Here is an 18591-nt window from a genome sequence, read left to right as displayed (position 1 = left end):
CTTGAAGTATGTAACACATGGTTTATAAGTGATCACAGCGCCTGCTTTTTTACCTGCCAGGCAGGTTTTTAGGCACTTTCAGAATGTGATAAAAGGCTCTCCTATTTCCCTCTTGTGTAAAGCTGGCGTGCAATAAAGATCAAAAGACTTTCCAGCAGCTGAATAGAATATCGCCCTACTCCTCCACCACCACGCCATTAATCTTTTGTGTGCTTTTTGTGTAAGGATTGATGGGACTATTCTCTCTGGTCTTCAAAGCTGCTTCGTATTTATACACCTGCTAATTGGGTTCAGGGAAAACCATGCCCCAGGTCACCAGGATTAGAATGGGATTTAGAAACAAGAATGCTGGAAATATACGGCAGGGCTGGCAGAGGGAAAGAAAGATAACAGTCCACCTTTCATCAGAACCCAAAATGTCTAATTGATAAAGCCTTTCTTTTAATTCCAATTCCGAACAATACATACTGATGTTGTATGAACTCCAGCATAATTTTGTTGATGCAGTTACCCAAGAAGATGTCAATATGTTGTGGCCGTTGCTACAGTTGTACCTCATCCCCCTCCTTCAGTTACCATGGCCTAACTTGCCATTGGCGATCATGGACCTCCATAGATCCCTGAAAGTTGTCATTCAGGTTGAGAGCGTTGTTAAGAAGGCGTACGGTGTGTTAGCTTTTATTGGTAGAGGGATTGAGTTTCGGAGCCATGAGGTCATGTTGCAGCTGTACAAAACTCTGGTGCGGCCGCATTTGGAGTATTGCGTGCAATTCTGGTCGCTGCATTATAGGAAGGATGTGGAAGCATTGGAAAGGGTGCAGAGGAGATTTACCAGAATGTTGCCTGGTATGGAGGGAAGATCTTATGAGGAAAGGCTGAGGGACTTGAGGCTGTTTTTGTTAGAGAGAAGAAGGTTAAGAGGTGACTTAATTGAGGCATACAAGATGATCAGAGGATTGGATAGGGTGGACAGTGAGAGCCTTTTTCCTCGGATGGAGATGTCTAGCACGAGGGGACATAGCTTTAAATTGAGGGGAGATAGATATAAGACAGATGTCAGAGGTAGGTTCTTTACTCGGAGAGTAGTAAGGGCGTGGAATGCCCTGCCTGCACCAATAGTGGACTCGCCAACACTAAGGGCATTCAAATGGTCATTGGATAGACATATAGATGATAAGGGAATAGTGTAGATGGGCTTTAGAGTGGTTTCATAGGTCGGCGCAACATCGAGGGCCGAAGGGCCTGTACTGCGCTGTAATGTTCTATGTTCCATTGTTTTGGCCCAGGAGTATGCTTGGCAAAGCACTGCAGTTGTTTGCCGTTGCCTTCTGCAGTGTGGCTGATCATCAAAACTCTCCTCTTACCACCTGCCAGCAGGAAGGAATTACAGATTGATATTCACTTGGTTTGGCCATCTTATAAACACACCTTCTGTGGCCATCAAGTGCTGAAGTTGGACTTGAACCTGGAGCTTCTGGCCTGGAGATGGGGATGCTATCACTGCTCCACACGAGCCCCACAATTCTATCAGTGCTAGTTAAGTTTCATTTTCATTTCAGTGGTATTTTACAAAATATCAGTCTGTGATTTGGTGCGCGTACAGCATGTGGATTCTTCCCATGGAAGCAGATTTGTGATAGAACGTGGTCTAATTAGTTGTTAATCTGAGTTAACTGCCTACTTATAAACAACGCGATTATTAAAGAAGTAGAAAAAGCTGATTCGCCACAATCCATCTTCTGTATTATCGTGGCTTAAGATATAGCTCCATCTAGTGGTTATTTATATTATGCCAACATTGGTCAGTGGTTTAGTTTCCCTTATTTCACTTGTAGAATGGTCTCTTCTGGACTGTAAATTCTAAGATAACTCGATGTGCTTAAGTCATTGAAGGTGGCAGGACCGGTTGAAAGAGCAGTTAATAAAGTGTACTAGGCTTCAATAGTAGAAGCATGGAGTCGAAAAGCAAGGAAGCTATGTTAAATTTTCACCAAAAACGAGTTCATCCACAGTTGAAGCATTGTGTCTAATTCTGCGTGTCACACTTTAAACAGATGTACAGGAACTAGAGAAAATACAGGGAAGATTGATGGAAATGGTTCCAAAGACCAGAAGCTTCAGTTACTTGGGGCAGCATGGTCCCAGCTCCAGGGTCCCAGGTTCGATTCCCGGCTTGGGTCACTGTCTGTGTGGAGTCTGCACCATTATGGGTCAGGGTTTAGAGAACACCAAAGTATATCATGGAGTTCACCTGACTCACAACTTTGAATAGATTTTGGTTATGGGGAGCACAAGGGCCCACTTTACGGGAGTGAGGCAACAGAGAGCTAAAGTATGTTGAAACAAAAACAATGTTTATTCTATGAATCCAGATAACATTTTATAAACACACAGTAAACATCTTATCAATTACCAACTGATAATCCCCACAGATACAATACTCTATAGTTAACTCTTAATAACTTTCCTAACAACATCCATAAGTCAAAACACCTTTTTAACAAAGACAGTAAGTTTGCATTCCTTACAGAAACAGGTATTACTTTGAAATCATCAAGTGATCTGGAGACATTCTTTAATAGGCAGAGAGAGAGAGAGACACCTAAACACCTCCTTGGTTTGAATGCAGCTCCCCAACTGAAAATGAAACTAAAACTCAGAGCCAAAAAACAATTTCCAGCTCAAACTGAAAGTAAAATGCCAGAAACACAGCTCAGCTCCACCCACACAATGACATCAGTGCAGCTATTTGATAAACACACCTTTCTTAAATGGACCCTCACATGACAGCACGTTCTCCCCATGTCTGCGTGGGTTTCCTCTGGGTACTCTGGTCCGGTTTCCTCCCACAAGTCCCAAAAGACGTGCTGTTAGATAATTTGGGCATTCTGAATTCTCGCTCAGCATACCCGAACAGGCGCCGGAATGTGGCGATCAGGGGCTTTTCACAGTAACTTCATTGCAGTGTTATGTATGCCTACTTGTGACAATAAAGATTATCATCATCATTAGATAGATTGGAGATGTTGGACTGCTTTCCTTGAAGAAGAGAAGGTTGAGAGAAGATTTGATGGAAGTATTCAAAATCATACGGGGCTTGAAAAGCGTAAATTATAGCGTACCTACGGTGCAGAAAGAGGCCATTCAGCCTATCAGGTCTGCACCGACTCTCTGAAAGAGCACCACCTAGGCCCACTCCCCCAGCCTATCCCCATACCCCCACCTAACCATTGGACACTAAGGGCAATTTTGGCATGGCCAATCCACCTAACCTGCACATCTTTGGACTGTGGGAGGAAATCGGAGCACCCGGAGGAAACCCACGCACACACGGGGAGAAAGTGAAAACCGCGCACAGACAGTCCAAGGCCAGAATTGAACCCGGATCCCTGGCATTGTGAGGCAGCAGTGCTATCTACAACTATTGTAGGACCCATCACTCCTCCTCCTCCTCCCCCTCCCCGCAGATGAAATTTCACCTTCTCCAGGGCCAGAAACTCCAACAGATCCCCCCGCCACACCGAGGCACAGGGTGGAGATGCTGAGCTCCACCCCAACAAGACCCGCCTGTGAACAATCAGTGAGGGAAAGACTGAAACATCTGCCCCTGCCCTGGCTGCAGCTCTGGCTGGTCCAAGACCCCGGATATGGCTTCTGGGGGCCGGGCTCCACATCCATGCAGAACCCCTGAAACCGTCCTACAAAAGCTTTCCAGCTTCGGGCAGGCCCGAAACATATGTACATGGTTTGCGAGACCCCTCCCACGTTGCTGACAGACATCCTTCACCCCCTCGAAAAGCCAGCTCATCATAGACTTTGTAAAGTGTGCCCTGTATACTACCTTCAGCTGTATCAGGCCCGGCCTCGCACACAAAGTCGAGGCGTTGACCCTCCGCAGCACCTCACACCAGGGGCGGCACGGTGGTTAGAACTGCTGCCTCACAACTCTAGGGACCCGGGTTCAAATATGGCCTCGGGTGACTGTCTGTGTGGAGTTTGCACTTTCGCCCCGTGTCTGCGTAGTTTCCTCCGGGTGCTCCGGTTTCCTCCCACAGTCCAAAGATGTGCAGGTTAGGTGGATTGGCCCTTAGTGTCAAAAAGGTTAGGTGGGGTTACTGGATTATGGGGATAGGGTGGAGGCGTAGGCTTAAGTAGTGGGCTCTTTCCAAGAGCCAGTGCTGACTTGATGGGCTGAATGGTCACTTCCTGCACTGTAGGGAAACTATGATACCACAATACCTCCTCCAGTGCTGTCCCCAGCTCTTCCTCCCACTTTGCCTTAACCCCCTGCATAGACACCCCATCCTCCTCTAAAAATCCTCCTGTAAATCGCCAAGATGACCCCCCCTCTCCAACCCCCCCCCATTGACAGCACCACCTCCAAGAGCGGGGAGGCAGGCACTATCGGGAATGTCTGGAAGACCTTCCTCGCAAAGTCCTGCAGCAGCATAGACTTGAAATGTTCGCCCCACGCCAGCCCAAACTCGCTCAGCTCTTCCAAGCTCGCAAACCACCCACCTTGAAACATATCTGTCATCTCCTTAAACCGCTTCTCTTCCCATCGCCGGTACCTCGCATCCATCCTCCCCGGCTCAAAACCATGATTCCCGCCTAATCGGCATTCCCAGACCCCGTTCCCAACCTAAAATACTCCCGAAACTGCCTCCAGATCTTCAACATTGCCATCGCCACTGGACTGACCAAGGAGTTTCCGAAGGAAACCCACACAGACACGGGGAGAAAGTACAAACTCCACACAGATAGTCAACCGAGGTCGGAATTGAACCTGTGTTCCTTGTGCTGCGAGGCAGCAGTGATAACCACTATGCCACCATGCCGCCCATAAATAGAGAGAAACTATTTCCATTAGAATCATAGAATTTACAGTGCAGAAGGAGGCCATTCGGCCCATCGAGTCTGCCCAGCACCCTATTTAGCCCACGCCTCCACCCAATCCGCGTAACCCAGTAACCTCATTTAAAGTTTGGACACTAAGGGGAAATTTAGCATGGCCAGTCCACGCAGACACGGGGACAAAGTGCAAACTCCACACAGGCAGTGTCGCAAGGCTGGAATTGAACCCGGGACCCTGCAGCTGTGAGGCAGCAGTTCTAACCACTGTGGCGCCGTGCTGCCCCATTGGTGAAAGGATTGAAAATCAGAGTGTACAGATTTAAGGTAATTGGCAACAGAAGCAATGAAGATGAGCAGAAACTTTTCACACATGAGTGGCGAAGATCTGGAATGCGCTACCTGAGAGTGCGGTGGCGATAGGTTCAATCGAGCCATTCCAGAGAGAATTGGATTGTTACCCGAAAAGGAAGAATGTACAGAGCTACGGGGAGAAGGTGAGGGGATAGTAAATTGGTAAATAATCCTTTGGGGACCCAGCACACACATGATGGGCCGAATGGCCGTCTTCCCTGCCGAAGCAATTCTTTGACTCTGTGAGATGAAGGCAACATGGAATTTAGGAAAAGCAGAGATGACGTGCTTGCCCTGCCATTCTGTGCATTCCTCGAATTCTCTCTCTTTATTATATTAATTTAACACATTCCTAACTCTTTGCTTCATAAAACCTTCATTGTTTCTAAATTTTCCTGCTGTCCTGGTTGTGATGCCTATGTTTAATGTGAATGCAATGTGTTTTTTTTAAAGGAAAGGTCTTTTCATTGTTGGCCATGAAATATCTGATTGACATTGTCATAATATACACACAAGTATATGATGGTGCACAGACAGGCAGTGATTGACACACAGGATGACCAGTGAACACACAAAACACAGCAGCCAATCACCAGACAGGACACGACCACTATAAAGCCAGAGGGCACTAGTTTCCCGCTCTCTTGGGATGCAGCCTCTGAGACAGTCAGAGCCTGTGAGCAGCAACTAGAACATCCACCATGTGGTAGTAAGATAGTCTGGTCAGGTTAGCCTCAGGTCTCCAGTCAAGTCAGCATAGTGTCAACCCACAGTTAAAGTATGTATGGTAGTTAAGAGTTCAATAAAATCGAGTTGCATTTCGTCAAATGTTGCAAGCCTGTCTCTCTCACTGCTGCAGTAAACGCAGTCCTCGCAGACCCGGCATACCCAACACATCATGGTACCAGTGAGTCATGCTCGAGTTTGACGGACCTACCTTGAGATAGTCTGCTTTTGACCAGCGATCAGCCATCCGGTAACATGGACAGCGCCGCCCTCCCCCGCAGCTCCGCATCGCCGGCAACCTCGGTGCTAACTGGAAGATTTTCAAGCAGAAGTTCCAGCTGTATCTTGACGCCACCAACCTCAAAACCGGATCGGATGCCAGGAAGATCGCTCTCTTCCTCTCTACAGCCGGGGACCACGCTATCCATATCTTCAACTCCCTCACCTTTGCTGAAGGCGAGGACAAGACAAAGTTTAAAACAGTCCTGCTGAAGTTCGACAGCCACTGTGACATCGAAGTCAACGAGAGCTTTGAACGCTATGTGTTCCAGCAGAGGGTGCAGGGTAAGGATGACCCTTTTCAGTCCTTCTTAACCCATCTCCGTATTCTCGCGCAGTCCTGCAACTACGGCTCCACTTCCGACTCCATGATCCGCGACCAGATCGTTTTCGGGGTCCATTCCGATCCCCTTCGCCAGCAGCTCCTTAAAGTTAAGCAGCTCACCCTTACCAACGCCAACGAATCCTGCGTCCTCCACGAGCACGATAACAACCGGTACTCACATATCAAGGCGGCAGAGATGGCGCGGCAAGGCCCCCACGATGCGGAGCGGGTGCAGGCCGTAAAACAGCTCCAGGGCCTGAGTCTGGATGAGGGCGGCCATTTCACGTGCTTTTCCCGGCCTCCTGCGCATGCGCGCCACGACCAAGGGGACGGCGAGGCCGACGACCGAACTGCACAGGTGCGCACATCGTTCGACCGCACCGCGCATGCGCGGTGGCGCACGGAGCGTCCTGACGTCGGCGCCATGAAGTGCAACAACTGTTGCTCCGCCCATTTAAAGCGGCAATGTCCCGCAAAATCCCGACGCTGTCTCCAGTGTGGCAAGCTTGGCCACTACGCAGCCCTGTGCAGATATGCCCAACTGCCCAATACACAGCGATCCCAGTCGCAGCTAGGAATGTCCGGTCAGTACAGCAACCCGTTGCAGACTCCGACTCCGACATGGTTCCAGATTCCGACACCGAGGGCCTCACATCCCCATTCCGGGTGGGCATCATCACCAAGCATACGATGCTTTCAGCGAAGAAGGTGAAACAGCTCCCAGTGATGAGCATTGACCAGGACGACTAGTGGTGTGCCACCCTTACGGTCAACAAGGCTCGCATACGCTTCAGTCTGGACACCGGCGCTTCAGCGAACCTCATTTCAAAGTCTGACTTTGACACAATCCGCGTCAAGCCGAGCATTCTTCCACCGGCCTGCCAGCTCCTCGACTACAATGGCAATGCCATTGCTGCCAGTGGCTCTTGCCAGCTTGCGGTATCCCATCGTTCTTCAAAAGCAACCCTGCGTTTTGAAATTGTAGGAAGCAACATAGCTTCCCTGCTCAGTGCTCGTGCCTGCATCTTGTGCAGTGGTTCACACCATGTCGTCCGCAGAGGCAACAGCCTCGCCAGATGTCAACTTCCAAGCCCAATTAGATGACATCATAGCACAATACCACAGCGTCGTTGAATGTATGGGTACACTACCTTACCGATACAAGATACTGCTGCAGCCGAATGCCACACCTGTGGTTCATGCACCGCGTCGGGTGCCGGCACCCCTTAAGGACCGCCTCAAGCAACAGCTGCAGGATCTCCAGGACCAGGGCGTCATTTCTGAGGTCACTGAACCCACGGACTGGGTTAGCTCCATGGTCTGTGTCAAAAAACCGTCAGGGGAACTTTGCATTTGTATCGGCCCCAAAGATTTGAACAGTAACATCATGAGGGAACACTACCCTGTACCTAAACGAGAAGAGCTCACCAGCGAAATGGCTCACGCCAAGTTTTTCACGAAGCTGGATGTCTCCAAGGGGTTTTGGCAAATACAGCTGGATGCGTCCAGTCGAAAGTTGTGTACATTTAACACCCCGTTCGGTCGCTACTGTTACAACTGGATGCCCTTTGGCATCATCTCCGCCTCGGAAGTGTTCCACCGCATAATGGAGCAAATGATGGAGGGCATCGAGGGGGTGCAAGTGTACGTCGATGATATTATTATCTGGTCAGAACTCCTCAGGAGCACATCGATCGCCTCAAGCGAGTGTTCCACAGGATCCACGAGCATGGCCTCCAACTCAATAGAGCCAAATGCTCGTTCGGTCAAGCAGAAATAAAGTTCCTTGGCGACCATATTTCGCAGTTCGGTGTGCAGCCAGATGCAGACAAGGTGTCGCCGATCAACGCCATGAAGACCACGTAGGACAAGAAGGTGGTCCTCGGCTTCCTAGGGAATGTTAATTTCCTTGGGAAGTTTATCCCCAACCTTGCATCTCACACCACAGCTCTCCGCAATCTTGTCAAAAAAACTATGGACTTCCAGTGGCTCCCCGCTCATGAGCAAGAGTGCCGTGACCTCAGGGCGAAACTCACCAAGGCCCCTGTACTGGCGTTTTTCGACTCCGCCAAGGAGACGAAGATCTCCACCAGCACGAGCCAGGCTGGCATTGGGGCAGTACTCCTCCAGCGGGACGAATCCTCCTCCTGGGCCCCAGTCGCACATGCCTCTAGAGCCATGACACCTACTGAGCAACGATACGCTCAGACTGAAAAAGAATGCCTGGGCCTCCTCACAGGGATTGACAAATTCCATGATTAAGTGTATGGACTCCCCGAATTCACGGTCGAGACAGACCACAGGCCATTGGTTCACATCATCCAAAAAGACCTCAATAATTTGATGCCATGGCTACAACGTATCCTCCTCAAACTCCGCCGCTACTATTTCGACCTGGTCTACACCCCAGGCAAAGAGTGCATTGTGGACGACAAACTCTCTAGATCCATTACCACGCCGTGTGAGCAGTCGGACTTTGTCTGTCAAATAGACGCTCAGGTGAAGTTTTGTGCATCCAACTTTCCGGCCACCAATGAAAGGGTCGTGCAAATTTGTCAGGAGACGGCCAGGAATCCTTTACTCCAGCGGGTAAGGTGACATCTCACAGATGGTTGGCAAAAGGGGCAGTGCCCCCAGTTTTATAATGTAAAGGACGATCTAGCAGTAGTGGACGGCATATTAATGAAGCTGGACAGGATAGTAATCCCACAGAGCATGCGAAAGCTGGGCCTCGGCCAAATCCACGAGGGTCACCTGGGGGTCGAAAAGTGTCGCATTGAGGCCGAGAGACAGTATATTGGCCAGGCATCAGTCAGGATATCGCCAGCACGGTCCTCAATTGCCCAACGTGTCAAAGGTTCCAGCTGGCTCAGCCCAAAGAGACTCTACAGCCGCATGAACTGGTGTCCTCCCCATGGTCCAAAGTTGGTATTGACCTCTTTCGTGCAAAGGGCCAAGATTATGTCCTCCTCGTGGACTACTTTTCCAACTACCCCGAGGTGGTCAGACTGACTGACCTCACATCAGCAACAGTCATCAAGGCATGCAAAGAGACTTTTGCCCGTCATGGCATTCCACTTACAGTTATGACTGATAATGGCTCTTGTTTCTTCAGCCAGGAGTGGACGGATTTTGCCTGGCTGTACAATTTTACACACGTCACTTCAAACCCCCACTACCCCCAGTCGAATGGGAAAGCTGAAAAGGGGGTCCACATTGTAAAACGATTGTTGTGCAAAGCTGCTGATTCGGGTTCGGATTTTAACCTGGCGCTGTTAGCCTATCGGGCGACTCCTTTGTCCGCTGGCCTGTCCCCAGCACAGCTGCTAATGAACCGCACACTACGGATGACGGTGCCGGCTATCCACATCCCGGACCTTGACAATTTTCCGGTCCTGCAGAGGATGCAACAGTCTCGGGCTCAATGCAAGTTGGCGTACGACGCCCACGCCACAGATCTCCCTGCTCTGGCTCCTGCTGACCGAGTTCGTGTTCAGCTACCTGACGGTGGCTGGTCTGCCACGGCTGTGGTGGTTAAGCGAGTGACCCCGAGATCGTTCCTCGTTCACATGCATGATGGCTCCTTTCTTCGGCGTAATAGGCGGGCACTGCGGCTACTTCCACGCCCGCCACCTGAACGTGATGTCCCGCCTCGCATGCTGGTTCCTCAGGACGCGCCCTTCCACAAGGCCACCGATCTGCCAGTTCTTTTACCGACCTCTACATTGGAGGCAGTTCCGCCTGTTCAAGTGCAGGCGACCCCTGACCCAGCCTCTGAGACAGTCACAGCCCATGAGCAGCAACTAGAACATACACCATGTGGTAGTAAGATAGTCTGGTTAGGTTAGCCTCAGGTCTCCAGTCAAGTCAGCATAGTGTCAACCCATAGTTAAAGTATGTATGGTAGTTAAGAGTTCAATAAAATTGAGTTGCATTTCTTCAAGTGTTGGAAGCCTGTCTCTCTCTCACTGCTGCACAAATGCAGTCCTCGCAGACCCGGTATACCCAACACTTCAGACATTTTCTAAGGTACTTCTAAATTGTAAATTGATCCTGAGGTATGTGTTTACCTCAATAAATAATTTCAATATAACTGGAACAATCGGTAATAAAAGAAAGAAATCATTCAGGGCAAATTGGTGATTAAAGAACAGACCTCTTTTACTTTAGTGACAATAATCATCTCAGTTTTCAGACAAAGTCAAATCAAACCATGTTAATTCACCAGAGAGCTCCTATGTTTGATCTCAACAGTGGGAACAGCTGCTTTCTATTAGTCTGTTCAGGTGATGGTGATGACACATTGTACCGGTCTGTGGAAAAATGACTAAGTGCAAAGGTTTGAACATATTGCATTGTTTTTGCCATCAGGGCCATGATACTACAGCCGCTGCAATAAACTGGGCCCTTTACCTCTTGGGGTCCCATCCGGATGCACTGAAGAAAGTACATGAAGAGTTGGATGATGTTTTCGGTAAGGTTTTAAGGGACTTAAGTGCCTTCGTTTAATTCACCAAGGTGCTTTAAATGAAAATACATATTTCAGAAATATCTAAAATGTTGACGTATTAGTAGTCCACGTAATATCAAGAAATGGCTGAAGGCACTGGATCCTGGAAAGGCTTTAGGCGCTGCAAAATCTTGGCTTTATACTGAAGACTTGTGAGTCAAAACTAGCAGTGGCCAGAAGCAAACAGTTCTAGTGCAACTACAACACGGATGATGTGAAAGATTGTCCAGATATGCCTAGGACAAGGTGCCGCATAAAAGGCTGATCCAGAAGGTGAGATCGTAGCGGTTTGGGGGTAGAGTACTAGATTGGATTGAGGATTAGATGACTGACAGAAAGTAGAGGATTGAGATAAATGGACCCTTCTCTGGCTGGTGAACTGTAACTAACTAGGGCCAGTCCTTGGACCACAACTGTTCTCCATCTATATAAATGATCTGCAAGCAGGGACAGAGTGTAACAGAGCAAAATTTGTGGATGATGCTAAAATAGGTGGGAAAGCAAACCGTGAAGAGGAGATAAAGATTTTACAGACGGATATAGATAGGCTAGGAGATTGGGCCAAAATGTGGCAGATGGAGTTTATTGTAGATAAGTGTGAGGTTTTCCATTTTGGCTGATAAAATAAAAAGGCAAATTATTATTTAAATGGAAAGAAGCATCTGGGCAGAAGGATCTGAGTGTCTTTGTTCATGAATCGTAGAAAGTCAGTGTGCAGGTACAGCATGTAATTAAAAAGGCAAATGGAATGTTAGCATTTATTATAAAAGGACTGGAGCATAAAAATAGAGAAGTGTTGTTGCAATTTTGTAGGGTGTTGGTGAGTGTATTCTCTGGAGTATTGTGTCCAGTTTTGGACTCCTTATTTGAGGAAGGATGTGGTGACATTGGCGGCAGTTCAGAGGAGATTCACCAGATTGACTTCGGGGATGAAAGGGTTGACGTATGAGGAGAGATTTGGGTTTGTATTCATTGGAGTTTAGAAGAATGAGAGGGGATTTGATCAAGGTATGTAAAATACTAAAAGGGATTCATAAAGCAAACGTAGACCAAATGTTTCCCTTTGTAGGGCAATCTAGAATGAGAGGTCACATATATAGGTTGAGAGGAGATGGATTAAGAACTGAGATAAGGAGGAACTACTTCTTGCAGAGGGTGGTGTATTTGTGGAACTCGCTGCCCCATAGTGCGGTGGAATCAGAGTCATTAAATGGTTTCAAGAAGAAGATAGATAGATTTTTCTTTGATTTTAAAATGGGTTAAAGGGATATGGGAGACAGGTATGGAGGTGGATTTGAGACCAGGAAGAGATCAGCCATGATCTGATTGAATGTCGGAGCAGGGCCTGAATTGTCTACTTCTGCTCCTAATTTCTCTGTTCCTATGTCCTTTCTATGAAAAGCAGGGTAAATCTAATCCCACCAATCAGTCCCGTCAGTCTATTTGTTCATCAGCAAAGTGATGGAGGGTGTCATTGAGAGTGCCCTCGTGCTTATTTACTAGGTGATAACCTGCTCTCTGATGCACAGTTTGGGTTCCACCAGAGCCACTCGGCTCCAGGTCTAATTTTCAGTCCCAGTCCAAATGTGGACAAAAGAGATGGGTTCCAGTTGTGAGATGCAAGTGACTGATCTTGACATCAAGACAACATTTGATTGAATGTGGAAACGAGGAGCCCTAGAAACTATTGGAAAATCCACCACTGTTTGGAGTCATACCCAGCACAAGGGAAGATGGTTTTGGTTGTTGGAGGTCAATCATTTCACTACCGAAACATCACTGCAGGAGTTCCTCAGGGTAGTGTCCTAGGCCCAACCATCTACAGCAGCTTCATCAATGACCTTCCATCATAAGGCCAGAAGTGGGATGTTCACAGATTACTGCACATTGTTCAGCACCATTCGCCACTCCTCAGATACTAAAGTAGTCCATGTCCAAATGCAGCAAGTACTGAACGCCATTCAGGCTTGTACAAATAAGTGAGCAAGTAAAATTCATACTATGCAAGTGCCAGACTATGACCATCTCCAACAATAGAGAACCTCTCCATTTTCTCTTGACATTCACTGCCATTACCAATGCTAAATACCCCCACTTTCAAAATCCTTCAGGTTATCATATTTAAATTGAACCAGCCATATAAATATTGCGACTACAAGAGCAGGTCAAGGCTAGGAATTCTGCAGCGAGTAATGCACCTCCTGACTCCCCAAATCTGTCCATCATCTACAAGGCACAAGTCAAGTATGTGAACAATGAACAAAGAAAATTACAGCACAGGAACAGGCCCTTCGGCCCTCCCAGCCTGCGCCAATCCAGATCCTTTATCTAAACCTGTCTTCTATTTTCCAAGGATCTACTTCCCTCTGTTCCCCGCCCGTTCATATACCTGTCTAGATGCATCTTAAATGATGCAATCGTGCCCGCCTCTACCACCTCCGCTGGCAACGCGTTCCAGGCACCCACCACCCTCTGCGTAAACAACTTTCCACGCACATCTCCCTTAAACTTTCTCATTCTCACCTTGAAATTGTGACCCCTTGTAATTGACACCCCCACTCCTGGAAAAAGCTTGTTGCTATCCACCCTGTCCATAACTCTCATAATTTTGTAGACCTCAATCAGGTCCCCCCTCAACCTCCGTCTTTCCAACGAAAACAATCCTAATCTACTCAACCTTTCTTCATAGCTAGCACCCTCCATACCAGGCAACATCCTGGTGAATCTCCTCTGCACCCTCTCTAAAGCATCCACATCCTTCTGGTAATGTGGCGACCAGAACTGTACGCAGCATTCCAAATGTGGCCTAACCAAACAGGGGCTGTTTAGCACAGGGCTAAATCGCTGGCTTTGAAAGCAGACCAGGGCAGGCCAGCAGCACGGTTCGATTCCCGTAACAGCCTCCCCGCACAGGTGCCGGAATGTGGCGACTAGGGGCTTTTCACAGTAACTTCATTTGAAGCCTACTTATGACAATAAGCGATTTTCATTTCATTCATTTTCATTTTTCAAAGTCCTATACAACTGTAACATGACCTGCCGACTCTTGTACTCAATATCCCGTCCGATGAAGGCAAGCATGCTGTATGCCTTTTTGACCACTCTATCGACCTGCGTTGCCACCTTCAGGGTACAATGGACCTGAACTCCCAGATCTCTCTGTACATCAATTTTCCCCAGGACTCTTCCATTGACGTATAGCCCGCTCTTGAATTAGATCTTCCAAAATGCATCACCTCGCATTTGCCTGGATTGAACGCCGTCTGCCATTTCTCTGCCCAACTCTCCAATCTATCTATATTTTGCTGTGTTCTCTGACAGTCCTCCTCGCTATCTGCAACTCCACCAATCTTAGTATCATCTGCAAACTTGCTAATCAGACCACCTATACCTTCGTCCAGATCATTTATGTATATCACAAACAACAGTGGTCCGAGCACGGATCCCTGTGGAACACTACTAGTCACCTTTCTCCATTTTGAGACACTCCCTTCCACCACTACTCTCTGTCTCCTGTTGCCCAGCCAGTTCTTTATCCATCTAGCTAGTACACCCTGAACCCCATACGACTTCACTTTTTCCATCAACCTACCATGGGAAATTTTATCAAACGTGATACTCTCCACTTGCCAGGATGAGTGCAGCTCAAGAACTCTAAAGAAGATCAACACTATCCAGGGCAAAGCAAGTAGCTTGATTGGCACCTTGTACACCACCTTGAACATCCAGTCCCTCTGCCACCAGTGCACAGTGGCAGCAGTGTCTACAATCTGCAAAGTGCATTGCTGCAGCTTTCCAAGGTTCCTTCAAGTGAACCAGTGACCTCTACCCCCTAAAAGGTCAAGAACAGCAGTCGCATGGGAGCATTGCCACATGGAAGCTCTCCTCCAAGCTATACACCATCCTGACTTGTAAATATCCACTGCCGACGCAAAGTGTGTACCATTTACAAGATGCACTGCAGCAACTCACCAAGGCTCCTTTGACAACACCTTCCAAACTATTGATCTCTCAACAACTGCAAGGACACGAGGGTGGCAGATGCATTGGAAAACTATCTGCAAGTTCCCCTCAGGGTGGCACACCAATTTTGACTTGGAACTATATCACTGGTCCTTCACTGTCATTGAGTCAAACTCCTGGAGCTCCCTTCCTGAAAGCACTGTGGTTGTGCCTATATCACATGGACTGCAGCGGTTCAAATAGGTAGCTCATCACCACCTAATTAGGAATGGGCCATCAATGCTGGCTTTGCCAGTGATACTATCCCAGGTGAAATTTTTTTAAAAACATCTCAGTGTGATTGGTGCTACTTTTCTAAACATGTCCAGGGATGCTAATATATCACCAAAATAAACAACTTAAAGTTATGTAATGTCTTGGGATGCTCCTAAAGTGGCTTATAACTGAATAATTGTTTGTATAGGAAATCAGTATATTATTTAAATGGCGAGAGATGTTCCAGAACTGGATGTTCTGGTACATGAAACACAAAAGATTAATGGGCTGGATTCTCAGTTCTCAGTTTTCACGGTGGAGGACTTTAGTACCATTCCTATCGGAACCATTCCTATCAGGTTCGATTCCCGGCTTGGGTCACTGTCTGTGCGGTGTCTGCATATTCTCCCTGTGTGTGCGTGGGGTGCTCCGGTTTCCTCCCACAGTCCAGAGATGTGCAGGTTAGGTGGATTGGCCATGATAAATTGTCCTTCGTGCCCGAAAAGGTTAGGTGGGGTTACTGGGTTGCGGGGTTAGGGTGGAGGTGTGGGCTTAAGTAGGATGCTCTTTCCAAGGGCCAGTGCAGAGTCGATAGGCCGAATGGCCTCCTTCCGCACTGCAAATTCTATGGTTCTATGATAACAGGCAAATCAGAGGTAATAGAAAGGGAGGAACTTACAACCAACATCAATAGGGAAATGGTACTCAACAAACTATTGGGATTGAGGGCAGACAAGTCCCCTTGGCCTGATGGCCTACATGCTAGGGTGTTGAAGAAAGTGGCAGTGGAGATGGTGGATCCATTGATTATAATATTCCAAAATTCCCTGGACACGGGAAAGGTTACAGTGGATTGGAAAAATGCTAATGTTACGCCCTATTCAAAGGGAAGGAGGCAGAATGTGGGAAATTCCAGACCAGTTAGTTTAACATCTGTTATTGGGAAATTGTTTGAATCAATTATCAAGGAAGTAATATCAGGACATTTGGAAAGTCAAAATGCAATCCATCAGGGTCAGCATGGCTTTATGAAGGATAAATCATGTTTGACTAATTTGCGAGAGTTCTTTGAAGACGCAACAAGCAGAGTGGATAATGAGGATCCTGTAGATGTAGGATACCTGGACTTCCGGAAGGCGTTTGATCTGGACCACATGGGATTCAGGATACCTTATCAGCTTGGATAGAAGACTGGCTGATGGACAGAAGACAAAGAGTCGGGATAAATGGGTCTTTTTCTGGATAGCAAGATGTAACTAATCGGGTGCCACCGGGTTCGGACCTTGGGCCGAGGCTATTTACAATCTACATAAACGACTTGGATGCAGGGATAGAAGGTTCTATAGACAAATTTGCAGATGACACAAAAATAGGTGGGACAGTAAGTTGCAAAGAGGAAATAAGAACCTTACAAATGAATATAGATAGGTTAGGAGAGTGAACCAAAATGTGGCAGATGGAGTTTAACATGGATAAGTGTGAGATCATGCATTTTGGTTGGAAAAATGGGAAGGCAACTTATTTTTTTTTAAAGATATTTTTATTCCAAATTTTCAACTCTTTACATTTTACAACAACAATAACCCACCCAACACATTAAATCCTCCAACCACCCCCTCAGCTGTCAATGGTAACCAACTCTCCAAAATGCAGAATGAACAAGCTGCAGCTTTCGTGGAACCTATCATTCGCCCCCTTAGAGCAAATTTCACTTTCCCCAGGACTAAGAACCCCAGCAGGTCCTCCCGCCACACCGAGGCACAGGGTGGAGAAGCTGAGCTCCACCCCAACAAGACCCGCTTGCGAGCGATCAGCGAGGTGAAGGCTAAAACATCTGTCTCCGCACCTGTCTGCAACTCCGGCCGGCCCAACACCCCGAATATGGCTTCCAGGGGACCGGGCTCCACATCCAAAACCTTTCCAGCTTCAGGAAAGACCAGTACATTGGCATATGATTCGCAGGACCCCTCCCACACCACTCACACATATCCTCCACCCCCTCAATTAGCCGGCTCAACCTTGACTTCGTCAGGTGCGCCCTGTACATCACACATGAAGTCAAGGCATTCACCTTCCTCAACATCTCACCCACAAACCCTCCTCCAACGCTGCCCCCAAATCATCCTTCCACTTAGCCTTTACCCCCTCCATGGACACCTTATTCTCTTCCAAGATCCCCCCATGACTCACCGGGATGACCCCCCCCCCCCCTCCCCCCCCTCACCAACTCCCCCACTGACAGCACCTCCTTCAGCATTGAGGAGACAGGTGATATTGGGAAGGTCGGGAAGATCCTCCTCACGAAGTGCCGCACTTGCATGTGCTGGAAACTCTCCCCCCACACCAACTCCAGCTTCTCATTCAGCTCCCAAACCGCTCTCTCAGAATCAAACTCTTCATATCCCTAATCCCTCTCTCCTCCCCTCCCAGGAACCTCACATCCATCCACCCTGGCTCAAATCCGTGATTTCCCGATTGTCACCCCCCCCCGACCACGCTCCCAATCTAAAATATTTTTTTTAGAAAATATTTCATTGAGGCATTTATAATTTTAACACTTTTCAACAACAACATCCAACAGAACCCACAACAAAATAACCAGCATCCCCCCCGAATACAAACCCCAACCAACATGGCTTATAAAAACATACCGCCAGCCCTTCCCGGCACTCCCGCCATCAGTTTTCCTACCCTTACCCAACCCCCTACATGAGCCCGACTCCATCCTTACCCACATAGCCTTCCTATTCCATCCCAGAACCTTCTCTGCATTCGCCGCCCAGTAATACTACATCAGATTTGGGAGGCCTAACCCCCACCCGACTCCCGTCTTCTCTGCCTTTATGACCCACACTCCATCCTTAGCAGCAACGAGATGCTGGTCTGTCCCATTGTTTTCGGCAGGACCCCCCCCTGACTACCGTGTCCTCAAACATTTCCACCAGCAACGGCGCCAGCTTATCCTTACATTTTTTGTAAAATTCCCCTGGGAACCCATCCGGCCCCGCTGCCTTCCCCATTTGCATCTTTCTGATTGCCGCCTTCACTTCTTCTGCCCCGCCTTCTCCCTGTCACCCAACCTTGGGCAATTTAACCTCTCCAAAAACTCCCTCATTTCCCGCTCATCATCTGGTGGCTCCGACTTGTACAAGTCCCTGTAAAACATCTCAGACACCTTGTTAATCTGCTCTGGGCCACCACCAACCCCCCCACCCCCCGTCCTATCCCTAATCTGAACTAACGAAGCTCACCTGCCAACATATGACCTGCCTTCTCCCCGTACTCATAGACAGCCTCCCTCACCCTTATCAGCCGACACACCGCTTTC

The 18591-nt window shown here is 48.1% G+C and overlaps 1 protein-coding gene across 1 annotated transcript in view; it reads left to right on the top strand.

Annotated features, from left to right (window-relative positions):
• LOC140408956 (cytochrome P450 4V2-like) overlaps positions 1 to 18591 on the top strand; it is a 72300-nt gene that overhangs the window by 37844 nt on the left and 15865 nt on the right. The window contains exon 8 of the mRNA XM_072496905.1: positions 10907 to 11009. Within this exon, the coding sequence (XP_072353006.1) occupies positions 10907 to 11009 (103 nt within the window). The remainder of the gene's footprint in view (positions 1 to 10906; positions 11010 to 18591) is intronic.

Source organism: Scyliorhinus torazame, chromosome 3, assembly GCF_047496885.1.
Source record: "Scyliorhinus torazame isolate Kashiwa2021f chromosome 3, sScyTor2.1, whole genome shotgun sequence".
Classification (NCBI taxonomy): Eukaryota; Metazoa; Chordata; class Chondrichthyes; order Carcharhiniformes; family Scyliorhinidae; genus Scyliorhinus; species Scyliorhinus torazame.
This window is presented reverse-complemented; position numbering and strand designations above follow the sequence as displayed.